Source organism: Dufourea novaeangliae, unplaced genomic scaffold (genome assembly GCF_001272555.1).
Source record: "Dufourea novaeangliae isolate 0120121106 unplaced genomic scaffold, ASM127255v1 scaffold108, whole genome shotgun sequence".
NCBI classification, from domain to species: Eukaryota; Metazoa; Arthropoda; class Insecta; order Hymenoptera; family Halictidae; genus Dufourea; species Dufourea novaeangliae.
The window spans coordinates 2413679-2426432 of NW_015374014.1; the positions used below are offsets into that span (position 1 = coordinate 2413679).

The 12754-nt window shown below is 35.3% G+C and overlaps 1 protein-coding gene across 1 annotated transcript; it reads left to right on the forward strand.

Moving 5' to 3' along the window:
- The first annotated feature begins 2456 nt into the window (after positions 1 to 2456).
- Positions 2457 to 6630, forward strand: LOC107188722. The gene is made up of 5 exons (XM_015577065.1): positions 2457 to 2546; positions 2608 to 2728; positions 3825 to 3976; positions 5043 to 5186; positions 5386 to 6630. Exons 1-5 carry the CDS (start codon positions 2457 to 2459, stop codon positions 6628 to 6630), a joined length of 1752 nt encoding a protein of 583 aa, XP_015432551.1.
- The last annotated feature ends 6124 nt before the right edge of the window (positions 6631 to 12754 follow it).

The following is a 12754-nucleotide window of genomic DNA, read 5'->3' on the forward strand; positions in this document are numbered from 1 at the left end:
CCAGTGCGTGTGCGGCGAAACGCACTTGCAGTGGCATGGAACTCAATTTTTTATACTGTCCGGCCTGTATTCAAAACGCTCTAATAGAACAAACTATACTCCTTTATATTTCTTAACGGAATACAATTTATTCATAAACATTCATCCTAGGAACACAACCGAAATATATAGTCGTTGATGTTCAACACGTCCCACACTATCAAATCCGTTAAAGATTCTAATAAGATAATAAGAAGATTCGTTTAACAACATAGACAATCGCCAAATGAACTATATTTGTAATCAAAATTATAAAAAAAATAATATAATTGATATTTATATTAATCTTATCAGAAATGGGCAATATTTCTATCTAGGTAATAAATTTCGAATCGTGAATAAGAAATGAATAAAAAGTTACTAATCGTTATTCTTTGTGTAACGACGGAAAGTAAATTATGGGAATGTAAGCGTATCCGAACAATTGCCTAATCTCACGAGTGCAAACAAATATAATAGATTGCTTTTTATCGTTTTCTTTTCTTTATTTACTATTTTCAGTAACGTATTGTTCATCTTTGGCTTCCTTTAATCGAATTTAAGACATGTTCAAATGTATCGTTAGATAATATTCGACAATTTGCGATTAAGTTCACTGAAAATCGAGATACTCCAGAAAGAAAGGTGTATCGTTTAGTGATAATACAGTGTTATGAATACGAGCCATTAAGTTTATTCCGTCGTCCATAAGACTTTTTCGACTACGGTAGCGTATAGTAATTTATTTTCATGCGGTTTTTTAAGTGTCATCCGAGACATAGCGATCGTCCGAAGTGTTAGGAACGTCATATCAATCTTTGCAATCAAACCTACATAAAAGAAAAGGAAAATCGTAAACGCGTCTGTTGTCACGATTATTGATCATTACTATTGTTATTAATTACTATTCTTATTACTACTACGGTTAAGATGAGTACTATTACTACAAAAGCACTGTCTACACCACTATTAGCTTTTAGCGTCGCCGATAATTCTATATTATTGAACGAATAACGAAAATTGTTAACGAATTGGCATTAAACTCGACTATCATACACAACGTAATTCCGATTCTCGAAAACGTATAGGAGTAAAGGAAAATGAATTGGAAAGCACTTTTTTTCATCGCGTTTTCTAATTGATATAAACGAGCACCGATTTCTCGTTGTCACGGAAGATCGAACAGACGGATCGAGTGCCCGTTGTCCTAGATTTATATTCTCTTCTCTAGACTTATACGAAGTTGTGAATCATGCATTGTGATATTACTGTATAGCCTACCTATTATATATTGTTATAACATACATTACAAAATAGTATGTAATGTCACACAACTTTCCATTTTTACTTCAACATTTCTATATTTATCTTCATCTCTTCATATGGAATTATTGTAATAAAAATATCACGAAACTGAATGTCTCATGATTTTTATTTGTCTCTCCGCAGCCAAACTTGAATTATCTCGTAACCGAGAAAATTATTTTCTTACCGATCATATTTTAATCTCTGACTTTTAGACAGATGTCACGAAACAAAGACAAATAGCATTTTAAAGCAAACGACATTCACTATTACTCGTTAGTTATTAGTTTTGACTTTCTTATTCATACATTAGAAATTATGAAAAATACAAATTTTGTTTTATTTCTAATTAGTAACTTATACCTCTAATTATATTAGGAGTTTTTATGTTAAAATCTACTAGAACCTTATAAAACAAAAATTTATGTTTATTTTATATAATAATTGTATTAAAAAGGCGAAACTAAAAATGAAATTCACACAGTTAATTAATAGAGAGATGTACAAAATCAATGCAAAACGTATTTGATTTTATACATAGTAGTATGTAATAATTAATTCTGTTCAGAGTAGGTTGTTTCAAAGGTTTTAGAGAATCTCTGTCACGAGATTTTCAGGAACTAAAAATAAATTATTTAACAGTGTTGGAAGAACACCAATATGATATAATTTGTAAGTATATACGTATACGTTTCTAATAGATATTTTGAATATACAATAAAATGATTTCGAACGTAATAATTTATATCATGATTATTAGCAAAAGACTCGTATCATTTCAAGAATTTTTTACAAGTACGTTTCAGATGAAACTGCAAATGCAAACATATTACGTAAATTGTATTTTTAAATATGAATTGGTAGAAATAATGTTACGATGATAAAAAATATATTATTAAAACATATAAATGACTAACAGAAAAAGTCAACAATATACATATACAAAAAAATATATCGAGAGGGCTACTTAGCTGTGAACATTTACAAGAAAACTTTCCGTTGAAAACTGAAAATAGCACTGAGTACTTCCATTTTGTTGTATTTACAATCGTAACGCTATTCATGTCAGTATGTCATGACGGATAAAACTTCAAACGCAACATGGGCGTCCCTTCGATTCGGATGCATCGAGTATGAGTGGTGAGATCGAGTATCTGGAAAAGTATTCGGTGGCACCTTCACCTAGCAGAGATTACTACGGTCTCAAAGTACTTCGTGACAAGGTGTTTACGAAGAAATATCATTCGTTGGATTTTGTCCCTTGACCTCACACGCCTTTCTTAGGTGATCTTATACGTTTGGAAAATTTCCCATGGTCCTCACAAAACGCCCCTCGTACGAACCTCCAGTTTCGCCGATTTCGATCAAGACAAGCATCTGCAAGACGAGATCCGACGTGCTTTCGGTAGCCTGAAATTTTCAGTCTTTAAATAACCCCGTTAAATCAACTAGCGTTACTTCGTAACATAAGAATATTTGTAGTCGGATAGCAATATGTGATACGAGCGGTTTTCTAAATTTTACAGAACAGCAATTTTAATGTTCTTAGAAATACAACTTTTTATTAGCGATTGTATACAGTGGTTGTTAATTTAAGTTTAGTCAACTCGTTCATGACGTATCTTTAAACAATTTAATTAAACCCCTCAAGTATTTCAATTTTAACGAAAATTCGACATATCATGTTTTGCCATCTGAACACAGATGTATTAACAGTAATTTTTGAACGCTTGTAAGGCGTTAACGGTGCAAACGTGTACTTGAATTGAATCCGTGATAAGAGTTTTTTAGTTGAAAAGGGTTAAACAACTCATAGTTTAGCCTAGCATTGGACAGATGAAGTTAAAACCAACATGGCTATCTTACACCTGATCTAGTTAGTTTGTGGTAGATAGTTTACATTTGTTAAAAGCTATAAACATAATATAAAATATACACTATGGTTCAATATGTTAACATTCGTTCCATCGATACCAAGTTACTTTTGACGTACAAATAATGACATTGTTGAGACTTTCAATTTTGTTAGCAGATATTGTCAGAGTTGCAGTGAAGCTAATGCCAAACTTTTGTGAATTATTTGCGCGTATATTGAAGAATATTTCTTGGTACATTTATACACCTCTAGCATTCTCTGAAATATTGAAATTATGCCTGGAATACTCTGTATAACAGAGATGACCATAATTTTATTCGAATTCACAGCGAATAGAAAGAGTATTTGATGATTTCATTCTGACGTTTAAACAATTAACCTAACTGAACTGTTATTTCAATACGCGTCAACTGATTCAAGATGAAATCACTATTTCAATTTATGACCGGAATTTTTAAGTTTTGTTTAATTTGTACAGGGTCCCAGAAAAATAATCAGTGAACATTCACTATTAAAGACTATTAGTCGCAATTTTGATGCACTGTGCTTACAATTCCTGTAATTACTATATGAGTTTGAAATCGTATGTTTTTCTTTAGACTATGAATGGTTTTACATTTATCAGGCATACATTTACTGAAACACGTGAGAAACATCACTTCAGGACGAAAAAAGACACTTTTAACGTTGCCACGAAGCTTGATAGGAAAGTTGGTTAACTATTTGAATGTGAAAGACGTCGCCAATTTGACATCCTTGTCGCACGTGTCCAAAGAGGTAACATAAATTAAACAAATTCAATGCCAATTGTATGTTTTCTTATATAGTACCCAGACAACACCGTACATCCAAAGGACGTCCGTTTCATGTATAGTTTATATCGAAATGTTCTACGTCCATTTTGAACATCCCTCGGATGTTCGAAGACTTAAATTTCGGATGTTCTAGAAACGTACGTCCCAAAAGTCCTACGGATATTTTCAAGACTTAAATTTTCGATGTTGTAGAAACGTCCGTCCCGACAGTCCTAAGGATGTTCTTAAGATCTAAAGTTCACATGTTTTAGGAATGTCCGTTTCTCAAGTCTTATGAATGTTCGTAGGATTTAAATTACGGATGGTTTCGTTTAGTAATTTTGGCTCAATTTCATTGCGTGCAAGGTGATGGATGAGCAAAGTATCATTCTTTACAGAATCAATAGAGAAGTGTAACGACACTAGTGATTTTGAATGAAACCTCAGGAAATTTGAAAAGACATGTTTTTCTTATACTATCTTTAACCAACACAAAATCAGTATTTTGCTCTGAGTCGATGATCTTTTTTCTTTAACTGTCTCTAACCAACACTGAATCAGTATGTTGCTTCGTATCAGTGATTTTTTTCATAAACTGTTTATAACCAACACAGAATTAGTATTTTGCTTTGAAAATAAAACAAACAATGTACACACAGATCAGAACCCCGAGACCTATATTTTCATTATGATTCCTTATAGGAAATTTCACCTTTTATTTACTACCAGGGACTAACTTGACCTAATTTCTACTAAGTGCGGAAATCGGAGGAGAGTTAATCTTTTATTTATTAAACACAAAAGCAACCTCGCCTAAGTTCTATCACCTTGCACAGAATGAAATCTAACCTTAAATTTAAACATTTGGGGAATATTCTGAGAATGTTGACACAGAACGTCCTCAGGACGTTCCACTTTGTAAATAGAACCTTCCTAGGTCCTCTGGACCTTTTGGAGACTTCCTCCGAATGTACCGAACGTTCGGAACGTACGTTCTTCGGATTTAGATATGACGTTTTTGTGCTATTTGAGTACTGTCCTTAATCTAGATCTTCGATGATAACTTTGTATGGGAAACATTGTATAAGAAGTATAGGTCATTTACAAGCAGAACAGACCAATTATCCGGCAACTGTACCTGGAAACAACTATTCCAGCAGGCACAAATACAAGGACTAATGAATACACAGAAGGTAAATATTTTGATACATTTTGACGATGAGCAATTTATAATTCGAATATGCATGTTGAAATTCATATTTATTATACAGATGACTTTTATTTTTATGCGGTTAAGGCAGGCAGAGCTCTTCAGAAAATAAGTTTTGGGGAAAACTCAAATTGGTGTTTTTATCTGTGTTATTTCAATTAATACTTTACTCCTGGTTTTAGTTATCCCGATGTCGCCCGTCATCGAAGCAAACGAAAACCAACTCAAAACTTGAGAACTCATTTAAAATCTCAAATATACCTCCGAAAATTGCACCAAGACCCGTTTCGTCGACGTACCAAGCATCGAAAAAACCATCTGAAGATGTTCGTAAAAGAACCATTCAAAACCCTATCACACGAAAGGTATCAGAGGTTCGTGTGGAACGATCAGTGATCGAAACTCAGAAGATCAGTTTCGAAAAGAATGTTCCACTCATCAAGTCGCTTCAAACAAATGCACAAAAGGCTGTGAGAACGATGCGAGATCAATCAGGAGTGTTGACAAGAACCAAAGTTAATCGTGAAAACGACGGCAATAAACCGCTCACTGGTATATCTGTCGAAGCAAAATCCAAGAAAAAGCAGGACCCAGTACGGAAAACGGATATGAAAGTTAGCAGTACCAGCATTAAAACGGAAGTAAAGAAACCTAACCTAGCTAAATCACGAGGTCTGGCATCGACGAATTCTACCAAAACCCAAAAACCGACACCAAATTCTGTGCAATTAGATCCAAACAGACCAAACAGAAAGGGAAAAACAAAAAAAATCGGACAAAGTAAATCGACGATTCTCAACACGAACGTGTTAATGATAAACGAGGAATCTCTGATCAGAGACGACAGTTTCGACTTCGCTGATTTGATCGAAGCTAGCTTGAAGAATATTCGAACTCCACGAAGTATATTCGATTATGGCTTTAATCGCGGTGATACGCTAAAAACGTGTGCCGGTGATGGGAGAATGCAAGAAGAGCATCGAAGAACTGTGGAACATCCAAGGGCGTCGAAAAGCGGATGCACCAGAACGACTCTGGACCGATTGTCTGAGAAATCAGAACCTCTAACTGCCAAGTCGATCGATTCCGACGTTTCATTTTGGTCGGGATTTTCGAAGAACTCAAAAACGTCCAAAGACAAGACGCAAAATACGACAGAATTGAATAAAATTCAAACTAAAATGACGGCCAATGAGGATAGAGTAAGTTGTTTGGATCGTTACGGACTTTGTAATAAGGTTCCTACATCAAAGATAAATCTTGCCGAGCAAAAAACTATGAATTCTCAAAAGTTAGTGGACAAAATGAACGTGCTGCGTTCCTTGGCATCAACTAACACTTATAATGGATTGGCTAGTAACAGTACTCTTACTAATGGAAATCGTTATGAGTTCCGAAAGCCAATAGGCAGCATCAATAAACATTAAACATGTGATAAATAATGTTAATACACATTAAAAAGTTCATGGAATATGTTGATATATTAGTTCGAAATTATCGGCATTTCTACATAGATGTTTGATAGAATAAATAGTTATATTAATGTTTGGAAAAGAAATATATAATTATGTTATTACGAATTGGAATAACTAGATCCTTAAGTTTAAAAAATTTAAAGCACATATTGTAAAAGAAATAAATATGAAACGTATTATATGATATATGAATTTTCACACTATAGTCTACACTTTACGCTATAATCACTAATGCCAACTACACTATAAATGAACTGTTAGACCAGAGCTGCATAACTGCTCCCGTAATCAGTCTCCCACTTCGGGGGTACGGAGCGTCGCGTGTTACGGCGCTGCGGCCCGTGCGGGGAGAAATCCAGGGGACGGAAACTCCCCTCTACAAAAACTTGGGCTTTTACCGTAGCGCCATAAACCTTCTACCCTCGGAATCTTCCAATCTTCCAACCTACTGCCCTGTCCTTGGTCGAGGAACTAAATCGTAAAAACCCGAAAATTCGGCGAGAGTTTCCGACCCCTGGAAAAATCTTATTGCTGGCGGTGTGGTTGGAAGATTTCTCCTCAGTCAGCAGTCCCTATACTGAGTGAAATTATAAAATGAGGTTACAAAGTGAAATTATAAAATAATTAAATGTAAAAAGGAAAACCGCCACAGTGGGGAATACGAACGGTGTCTCCCGACTGTTCCGCACGCGTTTAGGTTGCCGGGTATTGCGTCTCCAAGGTTTCCTCATTCTTTACGTTGTCTTTCGTATGCTTGTGTGTCAGAACGGTGGAAGTAAAGTGGGAGACGCCGGTAGGTCATAGTGGAGGAACCAATTTCCACGATTCTGGCATCACTAGCCTGACCTTATTGCAATATTCCTAGAATTCTAGCCCTCTACAGCCCCGAAGGTTGCAATAAACGAGCGCCTACTGTATGACGTCTGTATGCAATAACATTATTTCAACTGCTCCTTGTTAATAAGTTGTTGCTAAGATATCTGACCATTGAATATTATAAAAAAAAACCAGGAGAAATTTTTTAGTACCATAATATTTATGTAAAAAGACCATTTACTATCTATTCTGCAGACAACAAATTTTTGCTTTTTCATTTATGAATATCCCATTAAATATAACAGTGCGATGGGAGTAATTTTAGATTCCGAGAGAGCAAATTGGGAGCAATTTTTTAAGATAAGAATTGTTAAGAAATACTATTATTCCGCGCCAATTATTCTTCGGTTACAGAGCCTACGAATCTCTGGATCGTGGCACAAAAAAAACAATGGATGATAGGTCCATTTTCTGCTGTATGTATTACAGAAAAATCAGAAATTTGCTGGCTGTTATTTTTATTGCACACTGAAGTATCGATATGACGAAAGAGTTTAGTCACAGACACAGACGAGATATAAGAATAGACTTAACATACTGGAAAATAGTTGGCGCCGAATGTAAACGTATCTTAACGATTTATATCTCAAAAAATTGCTCCCAATTTGCTCCCTTGGAATCTAAAATTACTCCCATCGCACTGTTATATTTAATGTTATATTTATATGTTAACAAAATAGGTAGTAAATGGCCTTTTTACACAAATATTATGGCACCAAAAAATTGCTCCTGAACTGTTTTATAATAATCAATAGTCAGATATCTCAATAACAACGTATTAATGAGGAGCAAACGAAATATTGTTGTTGCATAGAGGTTAGATAATACGTCATATGGTAGGCGCTCGTTTATTGCAGCCTTCGGGGTTATAGAGGGTTATATATTATTTATATATACATATAACTACCTTCGCCTTAAAAGTCCGCTGTAACATAGAACATGCTGTTCCGAAATAAATGCAACGTTCGCAGCCATTAGCTCGATATTATCTTCGTTTTACAATACTTTACCGAAGACAATACCAATTGCCCGGGCCTCACCACGAGGAGGTTGCTGCGAGTGGAAGCCCAAGACAGATAGATGGAATCACAAGTTCTGCATCTATCCACCTTTCACAATAAACCTTACAAATAACTTAAATGTTAATTATCTAATGCTATCGATGCTAAAATCCCTCGACGGATGACTTCTTTCTTGAGCCTAAACCTATAAAAAACTAAGTTCCCTCGTCGGATGTCTTCGTTCTTCAGCTTAGAGCTTTCTTAACCCTTTCAGACCTGGTGGTCACATTTGTGTACATGAACTTTCTTACAATTTAACACAAAGTCTTGGGTACAATGAATTGAATAACAAAGCTTCTTTCCAAAATTTAAGAAAAAAATTTGTTTTTAGAAAAATATCTAAACAGCTTACTACATAAGTTAAAGTGTATAATCAAATATGTTTTTTTTTTACTCTTAAAAGAAAATTCAGATCTGAAAGGGTTAATACTCCAAATTTAATAGTAGAGAGTTCATATTAACCGTAATATGCACTGGCATACTATTGAATATAATCTTAATACTATCAATGCTAGTAATATAAAACCACTTGAACTAAACGGTAATATACCGAGTATTTATTCGAAAGATAAAGGGAGGTATATATACTACGTATACCTACTCTCAGAAAGGTGAGTACGTATATTCAAAGATCATTGTCACAGAATGAAAAAGGATGGACTCGACTGTCGCGTTCACGTGTCTGTTTCCTTTCTCCCAGCCCCCCGTTGCAGGGATTCCAGCCGCACGTCGTTGTCATCTCCGTTCGGGAAGATCCGGCACATTTAAACCACGGGTCGAACCGTTATACGGGCCCGGTGTATAAATGTACCTTTAGCCCGACGTGCTTCCACAGGAACACCACACTAGGCCGACGTCATACCCGGCGCACACGATCGAATACGAAACATTGGTCTTTCGCAACTGTGACACTGTAACAAAATGGACGAATCGGAATCGCGCATCGTCATCGGTGTAAAATCCCAACGCAATGTACCGATCCTGTACACCGGATATTCCGACTGCCGCATGGAATCGACACGGTAATACGGATCAGCGTGCAGCGTGGGTATGACGCGGGAGGGCAATACAGTTAGGGAATCCAATCAATTTGCACTAATGCGCAAACACGACGGCCGATTCACCTGCCTGTATCGCAAGGTGAGCGGGCCGAATAAAACTACAGCGAGAAAAATTGAAGCTAAGTGATTGAATAATTACTCGGGATATGTTTGAACATCTTAAACTGAAACGAACGAGATAGATGGAATGAAAAAAGTTCCATCGATCATTTTGTTTACGCACTTAATATTCTATGTAAAACTACATTATTTATTATTGGTCTTCATATGAAGATTTCTGAAACAAACCCTGAAAGATTAGAAAGAGACATTATTATTGGTCTTCATATGTGATGTCTTTATACGATGATTTCTGAAACAGAGCCTGAAAGATTAGAACGAGACATTATTATTAGCTGTGGATACTTCAGTTTGAAGTTTAAATCCACGATGATTCCTGAAACAGAAAATCAAAAAAATTTTGATAATACGACGATCCCTGAAACAGAATTTCAAAAGATCACAACAAAACATGTTAATGGACATTTCATTATGCATAAATTTGAATAATAATTGCAATAACAATTTCAATAACAATATGTAATAAGCATAAAAGTATATCGATATATTTTTATACATATTTTAATTCGATAATAGATATTCAAAGTATATATCACAATCAAACATGGTTACGGACATAATTTTTTTACATAAATTTCAATAAAAATATCAATAACAACACATACATAATAAGACTAAATAATATAATAACATGGTTTTATAAACATTTTATTTCGGTGGAGTTGAAATTTGATCCCACGACGATACCTAACCTGAAACAGAAAACTCAAGGCATTATCTTCTCATGTTGACAAACTTGTGTTCATTGTCGGAATTTCTGTAAATAACCTGAAACAAACTAATTCATTGGGTAAGAAGCTGAAAAGGAAACGGGTTAGTACACACAAAATATTAACAATATCAGTCTTTTTTATCGAAAAAAAATGAATTTACTAAAACGGTAGACTCGACTATTAAGCAAAATGAATTTAAGCAAAAAATGAATTATGTCTCTGTGCAAAGCTAAAACAAGAATAGATTTTATCGCGACTCTATTAGTTCATTTGTGATATGCAATAATCAATATTTAACATAATAAAAGCATTTAAATCGAAATAATCATAATTTACTGTATCGAAATTGAAATTGTACTCGTGTAGAGATAGTACTAACGAATTAACGGCGACTCTACTTGAAAAGTTGCTATCAATATGAAGTATCATATTTGCATTTACATATTTTTTACAATCAAGAAACAATCGCGAAGAAACTTTGATTTTTGCAGAGAGATTAAAAAAATTTACAAAAATGTAAACTATTTTGATATCAATATTGTATGCAAGCAACGTATTACGATTGAATAATTAATCTTCTAACACCTCTAACAACAAATAGTCATGCCTACTTCAAAAGACTCTAATTAAACTTCAATCTCAAATTGACTTTAATTTTCATTATTCTTGTGTCAAATGTCAGTAATTAATAAAATCTTCAATCTAAATATATAATCTTCAATGTGTATGTAGCAGATATTAGTGGTTCAAGAAATTACAAAAGAATGATTCTGTTATTAATAAAAAAAATTGAACACTTCTTTTAGCAAAATAAATACTTTTTTCAGCAATATTTCCAACGCAAACACTTGGCAAATGATACAGAAACAGAAAAATAGCAGCCACAATAGGGCGCTGAATCTGTCCACTCTTTACATTTCATTTTATTAAAAGGAGAACCCGTGAGTGGACAGTTATATTATATTTCTTTACGCAACACTAAATAATTGAATATAATATGAAAAAACTCCCGAGAGCAGCCACGTAGGGCGCTTATCACTCGCAACACTAATCGTTTAATGTCAATTGATATTCAGAAGATTCTCAAAAACGCGAGTGGTGCTTTCTTTGCTCGCCACGATAATTTAATAAATATAATAATGAAAAAACTCCCGTGCACCTTCATCTCATAATACGCAACACTAACCTTAGGTTGAAGAAATCGGTGCAACCATTTTGATAGTGGTTCCAGCATAGTTTTGGGCGTTTCATGGATCGCAACACTAAGCCAAATCCGATCAATTTATCTCGCAACACTAACTCAACAAAAGACAAGGACTATATGAATCAATTAAAGTTGGGATCTTTAATCAAACAAGACTTTCATTCAAATAACAAGTATAACCAATCGCGCTCAGTCATTATCGCAACACTATTCTGAAAATATAAAAATTCTTTTAATACAAACACGATTTCATCATTCGCAACACTATTCTCCAAGCAATTAGGAAGATCAATGTTAACAGTTTATAAGGCTAATGCAACCCGTGATCTAGTCTCATCCGCAACACTAATTCAAACCGCGATTTTGCCCAAAACTGCTGGACGTTGGGCCGATACATTGGCCAAAAATACTAACTACTACAACTACAAGCGAGTACAATGACAAAGTAGTAATGACTCCGCATCCGAAGATGCAGAGCCATTCGTTGCTGCCCTGTTCGATACACAGTTTGTGTTGGGCCACTTCTTTTCTTCGGCGGTCCGCCCGAATCTGAAATCTTGAAACTGCTCGGTTGTGGACGATCAACCGAATTCGCAAGAGTCTTGTACGATCGTACCACGAGTGCAATCGAGCAGGTCGTTCGTTTCGACATTCCTATCCTTCCGACCGCGACCGCGACACAACTATTTGACCTACTTGAAGAATCGAAATCGAAACCAGAAGCAGACAGCATGCTCCGTCTGGACCAGTTTCGAATCGACGCTACAATTGATCCCGGTAGCAGGACTATCACGCGAAATGGGGGAGCCTACCCGATTAGAGAATGTGATAGCCTGCCCCGGCCCCTACCTACTTACAATCTAATCGTACATTCATACACAAGAAAGTATGCTACCTGCCTCCCTAACCCTATATTTAAAAAGAAATGGCAAAAGACAGATTCTCACCAACACACAACACTCCACGGTTCTCAAGCATACGCCCGGGTGCAAGTTAACCTAACACCTAGGGAGGACATCCCGGGACGCCTCCGACACCCGA